Raw genomic sequence first — 19,623 nt, 5'->3', positions numbered from 1 at the left:
TCCTCTTTGTCCCCGTGCGGTTCCCTCGAAGGGGGCATTGGCCCGACGCAGGTGCTTGCAGCACCTCAAGAGGCTTTTTTTGCGTGGTGTGGGGTTGTCACAAGTGTCCGGCAGCGATTGTCCACTTGGGGTGCGAGCAGCCACTTTACCTCCCCGGCATCTCTGTTGTTATTACTGAGTTATTCCCTAAACCTTTGGAGGGCTGAAGGATGTTTCTGGTGGGAATTTGCTGTGTTAGGGGAGCGTCGATGCTACCCAATGGGGGAGAAAATGAGCTGCCGGGACATTAATTAGCTGCCTGAAGTCTTGTAGTAAAAAAAATGGATTTTCCTCCTTGCTTTCATAGAAGGATATTTCCTTGATAATGTGGTGTAAGAATAGCTGTATGAATAAATGATGTGTGCTGATACAAAGGTTTGATGTTGGCCAGGGTGTGGGATGTGAGGTGACTCATGTAGCATAAAGATTGGCAGAAACTGGAAGGGAGATTGGAAGAGCGGAGGTTTTAATTTATTTTGCCTTAAGCATCTTCATACTCTGCTGGCTTTCTCCCAGGCAGGGAGGAGGGAGTGTCTGAGCTGGCTTTGAGAGCTGAAGATGGTCCTACTGGGAATTTCCTTGTAGCATTCCCTTTTATGAAGGGCAGAGGAGACTGCTAACAGCTCTCCTGGTGTCAAAGGAGCTCTCTGAAATCAATGTGAATGCAGCACTTGTCTCCTTTCGAAAGGCTTTCAGTGATTCCGCTGAGTGCAAGGGTGAGCTGGGCAGAGATGCAATAAAGATGAGCTTGTCCAAACAGTTCTCAAGAGCATCTAACGAGGCAACCCTCAGAAAAGGAGGGCAAGTGTCAGGCTGGCACCTCAGAGGGGGTGAAGAGCAGGTGCCCTTAGTGCTGTGTGTGTCCTGTGAATGTGCCTGAGGGTAGAATAAATATTACATGTGGGAGAGAGCTTCAGTTTGTTCTGTGTGGATTTTTTCCTTCCACAAAGTAGTGGATTCTGTTTTTCCTTCCTTTCTGTCCCCATATTAAAGTTTCAATAAGTTGAGCAGGATATCAGAGCTTTGTGAATCAGACTCTTTCATAGATTTTGTTTTCCCTGGCTTTCTTTGAAACCATCTTTGAAAGTGAAAAGCTTTTGATTATGGCTGTTTTATGTCCCTCTGTGGAAGAGAAATGGGACAATGTCCATCGTTTCATTCATATGGTTGCCACCGTTGTCACTTCCTGCTTCCTTTTCACCTCTTTGAGCAAATACAATGTTGTGTGTTTAAGTTCATATGTGGATTGTGGAACTGTAAGACCTAAACCAGCCCTGATACAGTACCAGCCCTATTAAAATACTTGCAGAACGCTTGAAATTACTGCTGCTTCAAGTTGTCAGTCTATAGAAAATGTTTGCTGGGGACCTGGGCAGGGATGTCCTGGATGTGAGTCAGGGGCCTTTGGGTGACGTTAGAGCGCGTTGGCAGAGTGCCACAGGGAAAAGCTTCTTGTCAGCTTCCGTTTCCCCCTTCCCTTAAATAAATGTTGGAGTTCAGACCCTGGCAGCAGTAGCTTCAGGGACCGCAAGCTGTAGCGGAGCCACATGCACACACTTGTGTGTGGTAGTGGCATAAATGTGAGTTGTAGGGTCTCTTCACTCTTAGGCAGGCTGGGATTTAGCTCAGCAGTTCCTCTCTTTGGCAGCATGTTGTGTAAACCTTTTGTGAATTCACAGAAAATGGCGATGTTGTTTAAATCTTTCTAAATGAGATAAATCAGAGAAACTGTCCTGGACTTGTTTGCGAATAGCAAGTCCAGTGATAATTATCCAGAAGTATCTTCCTGGAAAGGGTTTTTGTGTGAATTTCTTCTTGCTGCACATGGGGCAAGAAGTACCATGTTAGAATGGCTGCAAGGAAGGTTTGAGTTAATTTATTCTTACAGCCAAGTGCTTCGTTTTACAGTTATTTATAGGAATAGATTTTCAAAAAATCTTTCAAGAGAGATCCCACAGTCTTTGGGATAGTTGCTGGTTCCTTTAGAGGATGGGTGTGCCAGGTTTTGTGGCAATGGGGAGAGCGGCTGCTCCCAGGGGTGGTTGGTGCTTCTGTGGTCACAGCGGGGCTGGCAGTGCCCTGCCTGCACCCTGCCAGGTGTTCCCGAGGTGATGCTCTGCCTGCTCTCCTGCCCTGATTTCCCCATGCAAGAGAGAAATCCGAGTGTGACTTCTGCCAGGGTCCTGTGTGCAGAAGGAATAGAGTGACGTTGGAAATATATTTTCTTTTCTTTTTAGGAGAGAAAGAGATTACTTCTGTCATTTGTGTCATATCCTCCTAAGAAAGGGTCCTTTGCATGTGTGTCTGCATATACACATAAAGTAAAATAATAAGGCACAGTCAATGGAATTATTTCTGTCTACGTGCAGCTGAGTTTTTCTTGAGCTGGAGTTGTGCTTATTTGTTGTGCTACTTGTTGTTTTGCTGTACAATTTCCTGGCACCTCAGATGCAAGAATGTCATCAGACATATTTTTTTTTTGTGCATGTGTTTTGAAGCATAAATAATTGGTTAAAGGCCCCTGGCTTCAGCCTGCATGTGCTCTGCCAGGCGTGAGCTGCTGGGATAGGAACCTGCACTGGGCAAATTTCACTTCCAAAGCTCCCCCCACTTGTTGCATAGCAGCGTTCCCATTTCTTGCTACCAAATGTTTTTTCCTGGCAAGGCTTTCCATAGTCCCCCTCTTGTCTCTTCTGTTGCCTGGTGCTGCCTGAGTCATCATCATCTGTATGCAAAGAGCCTGGTTTCTGCCAAAGGTGTCATCAAAATGTTCATCTTCTACGTGCTTGCATGTCTCCTGAGCTCCTTCCAAAGGAGCTCTCTGAAATCAATGTGAATGCAGCACTTGTCTCCTTTCGAAAGGCTTTCAGTGATTCCGCTGAGTGCAAGGGTGAGCTGGGCAGAGATGCAATAAAGATGAGCTTGTCCAAACAGTTCTCAAGAGCATCTAACGAGGCAACCCTCAGAAAAGGAGGGCAAGTGTCAGGCTGGCACCTCAGAGGGGGTGAAGAGCAGGTGCCCTTAGTGCTGTGTGTGTCCTGTGAATGTGCCTGAGGGTAGAATAAATATTACATGTGGGAGAGAGCTTCAGTTTGTTCTGTGTGGATTTTTTCCTTCCACAAAGTAGTGGATTCTGTTTTTCCTTCCTTTCTGTCCCCATATTAAAGTTTCAATAAGTTGAGCAGGATATCAGAGCTTTGTGAATCAGACTCTTTCATAGATTTTGTTTTCCCTGGCTTTCTTTGAAACCATCTTTGAAAGTGAAAAGCTTTTGATTATGGCTGTTTTATGTCCCTCTGTGGAAGAGAAATGGGACAATGTCCATCGTTTCATTCATATGGTTGCCACCGTTGTCACTTCCTGCTTCCTTTTCACCTCTTTGAGCAAATACAATGTTGTGTGTTTAAGTTCATATGTGGATTGTGGAACTGTAAGACCTAAACCAGCCCTGATACAGTACCAGCCCTATTAAAATACTTGCAGAACGCTTGAAATTACTGCTGCTTCAAGTTGTCAGTCTATAGAAAATGTTTGCTGGGGACCTGGGCAGGGATGTCCTGGATGTGAGTCAGGGGCCTTTGGGTGACGTTAGAGCGCGTTGGCAGAGTGCCACAGGGAAAAGCTTCTTGTCAGCTTCCGTTTCCCCCTTCCCTTAAATAAATGTTGGAGTTCAGACCCTGGCAGCAGTAGCTTCAGGGACCGCAAGCTGTAGCGGAGCCACATGCACACACTTGTGTGTGGTAGTGGCATAAATGTGAGTTGTAGGGTCTCTTCACTCTTAGGCAGGCTGGGATTTAGCTCAGCAGTTCCTCTCTTTGGCAGCATGTTGTGTAAACCTTTTGTGAATTCACAGAAAATGGCGATGTTGTTTAAATCTTTCTAAATGAGATAAATCAGAGAAACTGTCCTGGACTTGTTTGCGAATAGCAAGTCCAGTGATAATTATCCAGAAGTATCTTCCTGGAAAGGGTTTTTGTGTGAATTTCTTCTTGCTGCACATGGGGCAAGAAGTACCATGTTAGAATGGCTGCAAGGAAGGTTTGAGTTAATTTATTCTTACAGCCAAGTGCTTCGTTTTACAGTTATTTATAGGAATAGATTTTCAAAAAATCTTTCAAGAGAGATCCCACAGTCTTTGGGATAGTTGCTGGTTCCTTTAGAGGATGGGTGTGCCAGGTTTTGTGGCAATGGGGAGAGCGGCTGCTCCCAGGGGTGGTTGGTGCTTCTGTGGTCACAGCGGGGCTGGCAGTGCCCTGCCTGCACCCTGCCAGGTGTTCCCGAGGAGAAAGAGATTACTCTGTCATTTGTGTCATATCCTCCTAAGAAAGGGTCCTTTGCATGTGTGTCTGCATATATGCATAAAGTAAAATAATAAGGCACAGTCAATGGAATTATTTCTACCTACGTGCAGCTGAGTTTTTCTTGACCTGGAGTTGTGCACGGTGAGGAAAGCAGAGTGGGTTAGGAGGGAGCTGTGATGTGACCATCCCTGTGGATGCAGCGAGTGGTTAGTCTGGTGTCAGACCTTACCCTGCACTAACTACTCCACCGCATGTGGTTGAGCGTGAGCATCAATACGTGAACAGCTACAGGGTAACTCCTGACGTGCAGAGTTGACAGAAATCCACTGCCAGGGCTACAGCCCTCTTCTCCAGTAATCCTTGGGGTTTTCCAACACAGACGGGTGGCAGGAGAAAAGTCAAATGACAGCCTGCTAGATAAAGCGTGTTACAGATAAGAAGTGCTTTTTTCTTGTGGTTGAGAAAAGCTGTTGTTTTCCTAATTGCAGATGAAGAGACGGAGACACATGGAGTTGAAAGTGACTTGATGAGTCACAAAACAAAGTTAAAGAATAGCTTTTCTGAATTTAAGTTGTGTTTAAGCACCTGACACTGCAGCCTTTCTAATGTCTGGGATGAACTCTTTCAGTGTTGTTGCCCATCTCTAATGTTGTTCCCAGGTTTCTCTTGTATTAATGTTTCTTCTCCTTTTTGCAGGAAAGGCTAAGATACGTGCTGCTCTTGCTGTTGTTGCTGCACGGTACAGACTCTTTCTATGTACCCGGTGTGGCTCCTATCAACTTCCACCGTAATGATCCTGTAGAAATAAAGGTAGGATGAACTTAGATGGAGTTGTTGGTCTGTTTTGGGTTTCTTGTGGTTTGGTTTTTCCCTCTTTATATCATAGCAGGTAATTGGGTCTAGAAAGTCAAATTTGTGGATCCTATTACTAAAATTCTGGGGCAGATATTTTCTCTTTTTCACATTCATGTAGGGTGTTGGGAGTAAGCAGCCCTCAAGTGGTCACTGTTGTCATCTTACCCTGTGGTTCCTGATCTGGTTCCCTTTCTTCCTTCTGATGTCTTCTACCAAATTAATTCCATGGTTGCACTTTCTTCCTTCTGATGTCTTCTACCAAATTCATTCCATGGTTGTACCAAAGTCCTCAAGATGTTACTCTATTTGGGAGAAGATCCCTCTTTGTCAATGTAGCTTTGAAGTGCATTTAATCAAAGATTTTTCTCCAGCTTTATATTGACTCTCAAAGTGCTTAGAGGCTGTGCCTTTAGGTGGTAGGTAATGGTAGAATAAAGAAGTGGTTTGAATCAGACCTTTTCCATTTTCTTCTCTACCAGGTTTGCTCATGTTGTGTCTTCAAGTCAAGTGAAATCTGTGATAAGCTCTTTCCAAGTGCAGGCATTTGTCCTTGACTGTTGCAGATCTTAAAGCCCAGGCTTGCTGAAGAGCTGTTCTGCACAGTGTTGCTGGTAGTGAATGATGGAACTGCTTCACCCCTACAGGAGGAAGCCAGGCTTTGTTTCTAGACATCAGCAATTTATAGCTCATTTCATTTATTTTTCTAAAGCTGTGGCCTCTGTCTCAGCAAAACCCAGCACCCTTGGGGATGCTGAGGTTGGCTGCTCCCCTGTGAAGCACAACACAATTTTCTCTCTGGCCACAGGCTGCCAGACATAGGCTATTTTTAAGCAAATGAGACTTGCCTGTGGCTACAGTAAGCTTCCCAGAAGAAGGGGATATTGGAATGGCTGTTCTCAAAGGGATTTCATGAGCCAAATGCTTCCTCAAGTGATAAGGCAAGTCAGCGTGTTTGCCAGTGCTCTTCCAATAAATGAGCTTGGCTGAGTTACAAAACACTTCTGTTTTTTTGAGCAACTCTGGCCTTGACTATCATGGTACGGCTCTGCACTTCCCTTGTGCCATGTCATTTGTGGGAACTGTCCAGAAATCTTTGGGTTTTGTCACCGTCCATTATCTTCTCGATCTGATGGTGCTCTGGCTTTCCTTACGGAGATAAAAGTTGCTGAACTCTTCGTATCACTGAAGGCCAGACGTCTAGATCAGTGTGACGTGATTACTTTTTATTTTTTTTTTAGGAAGTAACCGCAGTCTTGTATGAAATGTGACTCTTGAATTTCTTTTGAGCTCTTTGTTGTTTCTTAGGGCTCCACTGAGTCATAAATTTGTGAAACCAATCCCACCACGCTTCTTTCTTCAAGTGTTTCTCTGTTTGTGAATGAATTGCTACTAAATCATAGTGTAGAGAATGTACAGCTGGGAATTGTGCAAAAAGTAAAGAAAGCTGGAGCTCTCCCAGGAACATCTGTCTCTGCTTTTTTTTTTTTTTTCTTAATTTTATTTATATTATTTAACAGCTTCCACAAGTGAGCTTGATGGGAGGTAGCTTGAAGGAAGCTTCAGCTTCTGGCTGGTGCTGAGACGATAGGAAACTGAGTTCTTTCATGGGAATAGCCCTTCCTTTCTTCCTCCAGGCTGTGAAGCTCACCAGCTCCCGAACCCAGCTGCCGTACGAGTACTACTCGCTGCCCTTCTGCCAGCCCACCAAGATAACATACAAGGCTGAGAATCTTGGTATGTATCTGTTGAACAGCACGTTCCCCCGCAGTAAGTGGGCTGCCATCTATGAGCTGCGTGAGGGTTGGACATTTTTTTTTTTTTTTTTTTTTTTTTTTTTTTAAATTTATTTATGTTATTTAACAGCTTCCAAAAGTGAGCTTGATGGGAGGTAGCTTGAATGAAGCTTCAGCTTCTGGCTGGTGCTGAGACGATAGGAAACTGAATTCTTTCATGGAAATAGTCCTTCCTTTCTTCCTCCAGGCTGTGAAGCTCACCAGCTCCCGAACCCAGCTGCCGTACGAGTACTACTCGCTGCCCTTCTGCCAGCCCACCAAGATAACATACAAGGCTGAGAATCTTGGTATGTATCTGTTGAACAGCACGTTCCCCCGCAGTAAGTGGGCTGCCATCTATGAGCTGCGTGAGGGTATGTTTACAGGAGTCAAAGCAATTGCAAATGCCATCTCTAATAAACTGCTTGTGGAGAGCCTGCTTCCTCGAATTTGTTATATGCTGGCTGTTTGCAAACTGTATGTATTGGAAAATATATATTGGAAAGAGGAAGTGCCTCTCCTGAAGGAGGGTGTGTAACCTGCTTCAGAAGTAGTGCTTGATGCTTCTAATAAAATGGCTAAACTGTCCTTCAGTCTTATCCTTGTGTCTGCAAAGGAGTCTTGATGTCATCGTTTCAGCTGTACAATACGCTGCCAGCCCAGTGGCAGGATGAGCGGCGAGGAGCCTGGCAGTCTTCAACCCTGCCCTTATTTTCCTCTTTTCCAGGTGAGGTTCTTCGGGGGGACCGGATTGTAAATACACCTTTCCAGGTTTCCATGAACGTGGAGAAGAAATGTGAAGTTTTGTGCAACGCTCCCAATATGCCAGTCATCCTGAAGGTGGAGGAGAGCAAGCTGATCGCTGAGCGCATCAGGGAAGATTACTATGTCCATCTGTGAGTCACCTCGAGCAGGGGTTTGTGTCAGTGGGGGTTTTGTGTTGTGGACAAATTTGATCTGAAATCTCTATTTTCAGCATTGCTGATAACCTCCCTGTGGCAACACGGCTGGAGTTTTATTCCAATCGTGAGGAAGAGGAGAAGAAGAAGGAGAAGGATGTGCAGTTTGAGCACGGATACAGGCTCGGGTTTATGGATGGTAACAAGGTAGAGAACCCAAATGCTGTCTGAGGGGTGCCTGGAGGAGATCTGGGTGTCTGTCAGGGGGGGTTAGAAGTCTACCAGAGACTATCAGAATTGGAAATGCAACCAAAAGGTTTTATAACGAGTGGAAATATAAGAGAAATGTCTCTTACTGGAAGAGAGGGGTGGGTGCCAGACTACTGGTACAGTAGCCAGGAGTCTTAGCTTTGACTCGCTGTGTGACATTGGACATAGTCATGCACTGGTTCCCCTTCAGCAGATCAGAGACAAAGTACCCCACAGGCTGGCTAATCTTTGGCAGTCTTGGAGGGGTTAGAAGTCTACCAGAGACTATCAGAATTGGAAATGCAACCAAAAGGTTTTATAACGAGTGGAAATATAAGAGAAATGTCTCTTACTGGAAGAAAGGGGTGGGTGCCAAACTACTGGTACAGTAGCCAGGAGTCCTAGCTTTGACTCACTGTGTAACGTTGGACATAGTCACGCACTGGTTCCCCTTCAGCAGATCAAAGGCAACGTACCCCACAGGCTGGCTAATCTTTGGCAGTCTTGGAGTATCTCATATTTAAAAAAAAAAAAAAAAGAATTAATTCAAATGTTCATTGAAGGAAAAGCTGCTTAAGTTTGCAAATAGAAATTTAGCATGTGTATTCCTGCAGATATTTTCCATGATTGTGTGCCCTAAGATGATCTGTGTGACTTAACAGATGTATCTGTTTATCACACTCCAGAGTTCAGTTGCACACGCAGCTCTGAACGCTCGAGCCTCAGTTCTTGCAGGTGAATGGCCCTGCTGTGGCAGTTGGGGTCACTGTACTTTGGTCATGTAATAGGTGATGTAAGAGCCTTTTGAAAGCACAAGCTTAGCAGCTGTGGGTACCCACGGGGTCTGGGTAACATAACTGCCTGGTAGAAAAAGCAGGCAGGAAACTCAGAGTTGCAGCTACTGACGTCTTTCCAACCTAAATTTGGTGATTCTGCTGCCGCTGAATGTATGATTGAGATGTGAAATATGATGATATTTTCCAGGCCAGAAATAGACCTAGACATTGTCCCCAGTGCCTGGAGTGGTTGAGGAGTTACCTTTTCAACATCTCTGTTCTCTCCTCTTTTAGCCTTGGAAGTGTTAGCCTGATCTTGCTCTGTAGCATAATGCACCTGGGAACAGTTGGAGTCTTTAGTTTTTTACACTTGAAGCTGCTTTCTGCAGTTGTTGCTTTTAAACTTTGCCTGTTCGTCCCTTGGGGTCCTAACGTTTTCTTTAATGTCAATCTGTTTTAGTTCTACCTGCACAACCACCTCTCCTTCATCCTTTACTACCACAGAGAGGATGTGGAAGAGAACCAGGAGCCCACCTACAGGGTTGTGCGCTTTGAAGTGATTCCCCAAAGTATTAAACTAGAAGGTGAGAGACTCTCAGGGAGGGGAGCAAAGGAGAAGAATCTCTGCAGAGCCAATAGCTGAATGCCACTGATGTGTCGCATCAGGGAGGGGAGCAAAGGAGAAGAATCTCTGCAGAGCCAATAGCTGATGTGTCGCGGTGCAAGTTGTTGCTTCCATTATGGTCTCCAGGCACAGAAATAAGGGAATCTGAATTATAAGAGCAATAAACCCCTTTGCTATTAAGGAATTACCGAAAATAGAGAGATATCTTGAAATGCGATCCATGGAAAATTGTTTCATGTAAAAAGATTGGAGTTTGGGGTTTAGGGGTTGGGGGTTTTTGCACTGTGTCATGAAGTATGCATGGCATCTAGCTCTTATTGTGGCTCAGATGTCCCCCTCTGGGGCACTACGTGCTAGTCCAGAGACCCACAGAATGTTTAGAACTGTTCTAGGGGGACTGAATGTTAAAAATAATGGTTTGGGGAAAACACTCCTACCTCAGTGAGCCCAATGTGACACAGGTGTCTTGAAGGGAAGTTGCTCATCATGTGTATCAAAGATTGGAGTTTGGGGTTTAGGGGTTGGGTTTTTTTGCACTGTGTCATCTAGCATGAAGTATGCATGGCATCTAGCTCTTATTTGGGCTCAGATGTCCCCCTCTGGGGCATTACGTGCTAGTCCTGAGACCCACAGAATGTTTGGAACTGTTCTAGGGGGACTGAATGTTAAAAATAATGGTTTGGGGAAAACACTCCTACCTCAGTGAGCCCAACATGACACAGGTGTCTTGAAGGGAAGCTGCTCATTGTGTGTATCATCCTGTGCAACTCCTCTGGCAGCAGCAGGCTTTGTTGGAGAGCATTTTTTTCTCAGTGTGTTGTGTGGAACCATGAAGTATGCATGGCATCTAGCTCTTATTTGGGCTCAGATGTCCCCCTCTGGGGCATTACGTGCTAGTCCTGAGACCCACAGAATGTTTGGAACTGTTCTAGGGGGACTGAATGTTAAAAATAATGGTTTGGGGAAAACACTCCTACCTCAGTGAGCCCAACATGACACAGGTGTCTTGAAGGGAAGTTGCTCATTGTGTGTATCATCCTGTGCAACTCCTCTGGCAGCAGCAGGCTTTGTTGGAGAGCATTTTTTTCTCAGTGTGTTGTGTGGAACAGAGGATTTGTTCATGATCTAGATCCTCAGCTTCAGGGCCTCTGGCTTTTACCCTTCCAGCCTTATGCATAGCTTTCCTTAAAGTTTGTTAATGGTGCTCCACTTCTGATCAGAAGAATAGTTTTGCAAACTGCAAAGTAGGTGAGAAAGGCATGAAGGCTTCCCCCTAGTTTGTTAATGGTGCTCCACTTCTGATCAGGAGAATAGTTTTGCAAACTGCAAAGCAGGTGAGAAAGGGATGAAGGCTTCCCCCGCAGTAACTGCAGCCCAGAGCCTTAAGGAGCCAGGATGATCAGTGGGAGAGGTGGTGCCTGAAGGGAAGGGCTCACCCAGCATGTCCCATGTTTTCCCTTACAGACTTGAAGGCTGATGAGAAGAGTATGTGCACCCTCCCTGAAGCTACCAGCTCTGCTCCTCAGGAAATAGATCCTTCTAAAGAGAACAAGTTGCTCTTCACCTACTCTGTCCACTGGGAGGTAAGGGATTAATGGGAAGTGGGCTGCCAGCTGACTACCCCTGACCTGCTGGCAGTGGGTGCTCCAAGTGTCTGTCCCAGAGGTGTTATGGAAGACACTGGGAATGTGCTGGTATGAAAAGAACTTTACTGTTCTTTCAGGAAAGTGACATTAAATGGGCTTCCCGCTGGGACACCTACCTGACCATGAGTGACGTGCAGATTCATTGGTTTTCTATCATTAACTCCGTGGTGGTCGTCTTTTTCCTTTCAGGTGAGTGAGGTGTGGGGTGAAGGCAGTTTTACCGTTAATCTGCAGGGAACTTTCTTTGAGCCTCAGCTGCAGGTGGCTCAGTGAGGGTATGGCCGTGTCTGAACCTGATCGGAAGCGGCAGGAAACAAGCATTAGCACATAAAATCTCCTGGTTCAGGCAGTCCCTCATGGGGTCAGACAGTTATCCACTTCTGCTCTCTGTCTGGGGTAGCTGAGGGAATAGAATGTGGTTAATGCATGCCTTGCACGTCCATATTTAAGGGAAAAAAACTTTTCCTGCTGGAATACTGCCTTCCCTATTTCCTGGGGTTTTGTTTCTGTCTTTGCTGAAGGCTGGGGGAGATAGCTAATGGTGGGGGCTGTGTAGTTGCATAGTGTGAGAGCAGCACAGCCATGTAGGGCCCTCTGAGCTAAATTCAAGTTTGTGCTTGTTTTCAGGTATTCTCAGCATGATCATCATCCGGACTCTCCGGAAAGACATCGCCAACTACAACAAGGAAGATGACATTGTATGTGGTTGTTCTTGGAGCTGGGATCAGAGAGGGAGGGAAGCACAGATGAGAAGGGGTCTAGACTGAAGACTTGGATGTGTTGTCTCTGTCCTTGCCCCTGTTTTGCTTCAAGCTCTGAAGATGGGAGGGACGGTTCTGTCATATGTTGTCACAACACCTTTGGCTCTCTGTACGATGGCAAATTACTGGTTCAGATGTTTTCAGACCTAAGTAATGACTGAAAACAGCTCCATAAATGTGTGCCCTGACACGGGGGGTTCAGGTCTGAGCTGTTTTAAGCCCCAGAGTAAAGAAGTTTAGCTGGAGTGATGAAGTTCTGTAGAAGAACTGGATGCAGGGAAATGAACCTCTTAGGCTGGCTGTGGTAGGACATTAATTTCCATCGTTAGACTGTAGCTAAATGCCGCCTTTTCCTGTTGTTGCTGCAGGAAGATACTATGGAGGAATCTGGTTGGAAACTTGTGCATGGAGATGTCTTCAGGCCTCCGCAGTATCCGATGATCCTCAGCTCACTCCTAGGTTCTGGAATTCAGCTCTTCTGTATGATCCTGATTGTCATCTGTAAGTGGCACATGTTTGATGTGGTGGCTGTAACAAGAAGAGGAACAATGCTCAAGGGCATTTGTAGCTCCCATTGCCTTCAAGCTGTGCTCACCTTAGCTTGAGTGAAGTCACATAAGGATGCTCCCTGTCGCGGGGCTGACCAAGGCAATAGGCCTGTGCTCAGTCTTTCTGGGTTTCGAGGTAGCATTTCCCAGCTGAAGGCATCTTTTTGTGTTTATGTTGCCTGTTATCAAGATACAAGCCCTGGGTGATAGGGGGCTGAGAACCTTTTGCACACGTGGGCCTTGCCTTCTGAGCTGCACCTGCTCAAATCTCTGGGGAAATTGAGGCTAAAGCATGATCTATAGCTTGAGATCAAAGCTGTGGCTTCCTCTCTCTGGCCAGTGCTGGAGGCTGTGGATATGTTTTGCTTTGAAGGAAATGAGGTCTGTGCAGAAGGGAGAGATTGTAGGCAGCTGGGGTCTGCACATGGGATGGGCCCCTGTTCTCCAGATGCTGGCTGACACACCTACATCAGAGCTGCTCTGCTTTCTCCTTTTTTTTTCCCAGTTGTTGCTATGCTGGGGATGCTGTCGCCTTCTAGCCGGGGTGCGTTGATGACTACCGCCTGCTTTCTCTTCATGTTCATGGGGTAGGTGTCTCCACCGCTTCCCACAGCAGTGCTGTCCTGCCCACCCTCCCTCTCCCCATCCATGAAAGCTAATTTTCTTCATCTCTGCTTGTTTCTCTCCAGGGTTTTTGGTGGATTCTTTGCTGGCCGCTTATACCGGACTCTGAAAGGACATCGATGGAAGAAGGGAGCCTTTTGTGTGAGTCTTGTGGTGTTCTGTGCTGTTTAGCCAGGTTTGCTGATGGCAAGATGTGTGGATAAGCTCCACGGGTATTTGTGGGTGGCTGGACAAAGCCTGGCTGTACTGGAGAGATTGGGTGTGGATTTTGAGTCCTTGTAGCTTTACATGAAAGGGCAAACACCAGAGCACGTACTATAGTAAAGCAAGAGGGTCATCTGAGATCCTCCCTGCTGTGTTAGTGCTGCAACAAAAGGGATGCTTCCTCCACCTCTGCTTTGCCCCAGCAATGGACTCATTAAAGTGAAACATCTGCTTGATTAGTCATTTGTTTTCTCTTAACCTGTGTTTGCTCTTGCAGACAGCTACCCTGTACCCGGGTGTCGTCTTTGGTATCTGCTTTGTCCTGAACTGTTTCATCTGGGGGAAACACTCCTCTGGAGCGGTAGGTACCACCTTCATCCTGGAGCCTGCAGGGTGGGAGGGGGGTGACTGGGCTGTCAGGGACTTGCAGAGTTTCAGAGTATCTTTCTGAATGCGGGTGTGAATGTGGTGGTTGATGAGAGTTGGTCTGGCTGGTGACTTCAGTCTACAGGGCAGACCTGTCAGTCTCACTTCTGTGACTCTTGGTTTGATTCCAGGTGCCTTTCCCTACCATGGTGGCCTTGCTCTGCATGTGGTTTGGGATCTCCTTGCCCTTGGTCTACCTGGGTTACTACTTTGGATTTCGCAAACAGCCGTATGACAATCCTGTGCGGACAAATCAGATTCCCAGGCAGATCCCAGAGCAGAGGTGGTACATGAATAAATTTGTTGGGTGAGTAATGAGTGTCTAGGAAATACGGTGAGTTAGCCCCCTCCTCTCAGTCTCCTTGGGCTTCTGAACATCTCTTTCTGCTGGTCTGTGGGCACAGACAGACGTGGCAGATGTATTTCCTTGAGTAATGCGGTATCAGAGACAATCTTGACAATTTTGATGTGGTGTGACTGGTGCTTATGAAAGTGAGACGTGCTCAACAATGGGAGCAGCTGTGCCATTTAGTGTGCAAAATTTATTCTAGTAATCTGGAAGTGTAGAGCTTTTGCTGGGAGTGCTTTGTGTGGTTACAGGGGACTTTTAATGGCCAGACAGTTATATTGTGCTGCTTATAATTTTTCTTTCTCCCTCTGTAGGATTCTCATGGCTGGTATTCTGCCTTTTGGAGCCATGTTCATTGAACTGTTCTTCATTTTCAGTGTAAGTGTTTAACCCACTTTGCTCCTGAGTAGGATTCCTCTTGTGCCAAAGCTTTTGAAAGGGAGAGGGCTTCCACTGGAGCAGTCTCCTGTTCCTGTACTTACTGAAGGGGCAGCAGGTTCCCTCCAGGCATTCAGTATTGGTGCCAGAGAGAGCTGGGCTGTGGGTCTCTTCAGTCTGTCCTTTTGCTGAAGACACCTGGAGATGCCTTTGGGAAGCTCCTTGGTGATTTGAAGGATGGTGGTAAAAATGAAAGCTCACTGTAACATTATGTCAAGGAGGGGGTCCTGGTTTTAAGGCATTCACTGAGCCATTCCAGCTGCTGCCCACTTTTCACCTTCTATGATCGGGGAGGAATTTGCTGTTCCATTGCTAAAGAGATGGAGGGGAAAGAACAAGGTACCTCAGAGCTGTCTTTGGGCACCTTTTTGCAACCTGATTTCTCTGAAGCAGCAGCGTGAAATGCATTATATCTGTGGTTTCATCTTTATGAGGCTGAGGGGCTCCTCATTTTTTCCTTGGATTAGGGGCTAGAAGTTTGTCTCACCTTCTCTGATTGATGCCAGTAGCGTGGAAACAAATTTCTGCTGTGTCTTTGTTTCAGGCAATCTGGGAGAACCAGTTCTATTACCTCTTCGGCTTTCTCTTCCTGGTGTTTATAATCCTGGTGGTATCATGCTCCCAAATCAGCATTGTCATGGTCTACTTCCAGCTTTGTGCTGAGGTGAGATTTCCACATTGGTAGTGTGGGTAGCTCAGGGTACTTGCTCCTGGAAAAGCACAGGTCACGTTATTGCTGGTGCTCAGCAGAAATCTAGCATGGCCCAGCTTCAGGAGTGTGATTGCTCTCAACACCTCTTGACTTCAAGGAGAATTGAAGCTCCTTGATTATCTGCCGGGCTGGGAACTGTAGTTTCATAACAGATATTATGTTGGGAGGGTGTTTTGAGCTGACGTCTCTTCCCAAAGAAACAATTTCATTCCATCCATGTACAAAATGAAACACAGGGCCAGAGGCTGAGCCGTGTTCTTTGGTAGCAAGTTCTGTGATACTGACCTGGCTTTGCTTCACTGTCACCTCTTTGTTTGGAAACACTTCTGTTACAAAATAGTTCCCCAGGCCCAAACTGTGGTTTTCCATGGAAGGAAAATGGGTGTTTTTCTCCCTGTCCCAGAAAGTTCACAGCTTCCCTGAGACAGTGACCCAGGAAAAAGAAGCCTGAGGGATAACGAAGCTTTTTGCCTTGTCAGGATTACCGCTGGTGGTGGAGGACCTTCTTGGTGTCTGGAGGATCTGCCTTCTATGTGCTCATCTATGCCATCTTCTACTTTGTGAACAAGGTATTGTCATTTCTCTTGTATGAAAATGCCACCTTTCTAGAGGAGATTGTTGGATATGGGAAGGGAAGTGGTTGGGACAGCCAGGTCCTAGTCTGTCCCCGTGCCAGCCCCAGGCAGTTTACCCACCAAGGGTGCAGATGGTTCTTCCAGAGGGAATAGAAGGTTGTGAGTGCCCGAGGCCCCTGCCCACATTACCTGTGGGGAGCAGGGTTCCCAGCCCCACCTCAAAGAGCATCTCTTTTCAGCTGGAAAAAAATTAATCAAGTGGAGTGTTTCCTCCCTTTGTCAAATGCCGCCATGTCGAGGGCACTGGCTGCTTTGGGGAGCTGACTCTTATTACCTCTGTGCTTGATTTTGCTTGTTTTTTTCCTCTTTTTCTCTTTTAGCTGGATATTGTGGAGTTCATTCCCTCCTTACTATACTTTGGCTACACTGCCCTTATGGTCCTCTCCTTCTGGCTCCTCACTGGCACCATTGGCTTCTATGCAGCCTACATGTTTGTCCGGAAGATCTACGCCGCAGTGAAAATAGACTGAAGATGCACAAACCCAGCAGAAAGTAGACACCTCTGAGTGCGTGTCCTCCTGGGAGCGAAGGGGACATCTTCTCCCAACTCTTTTAAGGAATCAAAATCCAGTGGGAGAGCGACAAGAGAAATAAATAACTCCTCATTTTGGAATGTAACTTTGGCACAGTGTACATGGATTCTGGGCTACTTCTGGGGGGAAAAGGGGTCTGTAGATACCTTACATTTTAACTTTATTATCCTGTTCCATATTTGAGGGAGTTTTTTTTAGCAGAGAAATATCCCTCTGTATAAGTAAACCCCCTTTTTTGCTAATTCATCCTTTTTTTTTTTTTTTTTACGTTGATGACGAATGGATTTGAGACAGCAGTGGAAACACTTGTGAAAATGTTTTCTTCCAGCCCCTAGGGTGCTCTAGGATTCAGGGAGACTCTTCAGACAAATATCAGACTGGGTTTCTTTCCTGCCTTCATGTCTACACGGAAGAGGGAGCTTGACTACGGCAAAATAAAGGGAGCCTCAAGGTTTGCCCAGCATGAGCTCTGACCACGGGAGTCCTGGCTTCGGCTTGTTTACAATTTGATGGAGGTGCCATTCGGAGCCTGGGAAGTGCAATTTCATCCTGAGAGCTTGAGAACTGCAACCCTTGGCATCACTTCTCCCTCCCTCCGGCCTCGGACAGCGCGGGCTACTTTGGATGCCTCCACTGGAAGGGCTGAGGGAGGGTGGGATTCTCCTCTCTTTGGGGAGGTGCAGCCGGATGCAGCAGGACATACCGTTCTGGTGGAAGCGGCGGTTGTGCTGGTGCTAGAATCTGTGTGACTGGAAGGAAACGTGAGGTAACTAAAAGAGTTTGTTGTGTCGATAGCTCCGCTCCAGCTGCGTGAGGAGATGAGGCAGGTTTCCTTCCTGGGAGCCCCGCCGGGATTGCGCAGAGCCCTGCAGAGAGAAGGCTGCGACGCCGCTGCTTTAGTGCCAAGAAATCTGATGCAGTATTGGGCCACGGGGGCCTGTGCGGGTCGTGCAGAAGGGGCTGGGGACAGAGGTAGTGGCCCCAGGGAGGTCTCCCATTGCCAGGAGCGGGCTGTCTCACTACCTGCCTTGTGCTCCAGCTGCTCTTGCTGCTCTCTTCTCCTTCTCTTAGATTCTCTACCTCCAGGGAACAGAAAAAGTGTACCCCCCACAGCTGTATTTTGTTCTTCTCCGCAGAACGGTCCGAGCCCTCTGGGACAGCCCCTGTGGGCTCTTCTGCAGCGCGCTCCTCTTCTTCCATGGCTTGATTCCTGAATCAGCCCATGGGAAGCTCTTTCTAAAAGAGGTTAAAGTTGTTTTTTTTATTTTGGTCACTTCAATGATGTTTACCAGTAAAAAGGCTCCACATTACAGTGAAGAATCATTCCGTCCCCCAGACTAGCTGGATTCAGTCAGGACTATAGGGGAGAGGGTTTGGTGGGGGGTTTTTTTGGTGAAATCTGTGAAAATATTGCTTTAGTTTCTTGCTGTAGTAGGCAGTAAGGTCTCCAAATGACCAACTGCCACAGGTAACACCGTTCCAACCTAGAACTGTCCAAAGCCCTCCCTGTCACCAGCACTGACGTGCACCCTTGAGGGGTTCTGGGCTTTTTTTAACCCCAGTTGCCATAAGGGTTTCCACCAGGTCCACGCAAGAACCTGTGTCTCTTACCGGTGGCCTTGCCCCCCGTGGGGAGCTTCCCAGGTGGCTTGACTCCTCGGCACTGAGTCTTTCCAGCCTTGGCCAATAGCTCCTTCAGCAGCCCATCATGCCAAAGTCTAATCAGCCAGGAATCAAGGATGGAAAAAGGGAGCAGGGGATGCGCAAGCCAACTGTGCTGTGGAGTCCTGCGTCACTTCTGATTTGAGATCCCTCTCTGAGATTTTGGTTGATTTATTTTTTATTTTTTTTTCCTCTCTCCTGCCCCCTCCCCAGTGGAGAGGCTCAGCCAGCATTGATTTCTCTCCCTTCCCTGAAGTGTTTTCTCTGTATTCTTTGTAATTTTTAATTAATGTATGTATTCTTTGTGTCCTATTGTAAATAAATCTGCCATTGTCCTGTTGTTCTGCTCTCCTGGGTTCTCCTAAGCCATCTCTTGGGATTTTCTTTTCGTAACACTGTCTGTTGGACACCTGTGTGGCTTTTGACACGTTGCTTCAGTCAGAAGCACAGCTTGGAACATACTCTGGTTTTCCTTATAGCATTTTTCTTCTGGTAAACTTGACTGAGCAGTGGGTTTCTCTCAGTGTGGCGTGTCCAGGTCACTGCCGTATATTGAAATTAAAACGTCACCCGGTCGAGGCATTTGGATCTGAGCTGCTCTTGTGTGCTGCATGGTCAGAGCACTGAAACAACTCGTGTCTTGTGTGCAAAGAGTTGTTATAGGTGGGCAGAGCAGCAGAGGTGAGAGGAAGAAGGGACTTGCCGTTTCCTTCCTCCGAGTAGTATTTTGGAGGTTTGTTGGTGCTGTGGAAGCTCCATCATTAGCTTCCAGCTTGGTGTTCTTTCCCAGTGCCTGTGTCCCTCTGCTGGGAGGTGTGTGTGGCAGGAGAGCAGCGAGTGTCCCTTCAAGAAGCTGGCTGAGGGGGGGATCATGAATTCACGTTTCTTGTCATGTTTTCTTTTGTGATGTTCAGCGGTGCCCAGTGACAGGACAAAGAGGTAACGGGCACAAACTTGAACATAAGAAGTTCTACCTAAACATGAGGATCGTCTTTCCTGTGAGGGTGGCAGAGTCCTGGCAGAGGCTGCCCAGAGAGGTGGTGGAGTCTCCTTCTCTGGAGACATTCAAAACCCTCCTGGACACGTTCCTGTGCAACCTGCTCTGGGTGGACCTGCTCTGGCAGGGTGTTAGATGAGATGATCTCCAGAGGTCCCTTCCAACCCCATATCATTCTGTGATTTTGCCCAGCAGAGCGGTGGATGTGCAGAGCCGTGGCTGGTAATGGATTATGGGGCTGCCAGCTTTAGGGGTTGGTGAAGATCTGTGACCCTGCCCAGACCACAGCAGGCAGATACTTTAATTAAAACTCAGCAATCATCAGAATAGTCCTTTCTACCCTTAAAAAGGGTGAAGGAAGGCTTCAGCTCCACCAACAGGATGATCTGTGCTGGTTTTTCATTTGCAGGCAGCCTAGAGGAGCAGCACTGCCGTAGTCAGGTCCTGTCATAGCCCTGCTCTGGGGAAAGTGCTGCTGAGGAAACAGCACCTTCTACCAGTGGCTGCATTAAAAATGAAAACTAAATCGTGCCTAGAAAAGTATCTGACCACTGAAAATGGTTGTCAGCTTT

The 19,623-nt window shown here is 46.8% G+C and overlaps 1 protein-coding gene across 1 annotated transcript; it reads left to right on the top strand.

Annotated features, from left to right (window-relative positions):
* Nucleotides 1-7,145: 7,145 nt before the first annotated feature.
* On the top strand, nt 7,146-18,394 carry TM9SF4 (transmembrane 9 superfamily protein member 4). Its single transcript, XM_014954712.1, has 16 exons — nt 7,146-7,275; nt 7,695-7,863; nt 7,944-8,073; nt 9,352-9,475; nt 10,981-11,099; nt 11,240-11,351; nt 11,790-11,860; nt 12,292-12,424; nt 12,977-13,058; nt 13,161-13,236; nt 13,577-13,660; nt 13,857-14,032; nt 14,389-14,452; nt 15,057-15,176; nt 15,704-15,793; nt 16,180-18,394. The coding sequence occupies exons 1-16, from the start codon at nt 7,146-7,148 to the stop codon at nt 16,327-16,329; spliced, it is 1,830 nt and encodes a 609-aa protein (XP_014810198.1). The 3' UTR covers nt 16,330-18,394.
* The last annotated feature ends 1,229 nt before the right edge of the window (nt 18,395-19,623 follow it).

Source organism: Calidris pugnax, unplaced genomic scaffold (assembly GCF_001431845.1).
Source record: "Calidris pugnax isolate Ruff unplaced genomic scaffold, ASM143184v1 scaffold50, whole genome shotgun sequence".
In the NCBI taxonomy this organism is placed as follows: Eukaryota; Metazoa; Chordata; class Aves; order Charadriiformes; family Scolopacidae; genus Calidris; species Calidris pugnax.
Note: the sequence above shows the minus strand (reverse complement) of the source record. Positions and strands in the feature narration are given on the sequence as shown.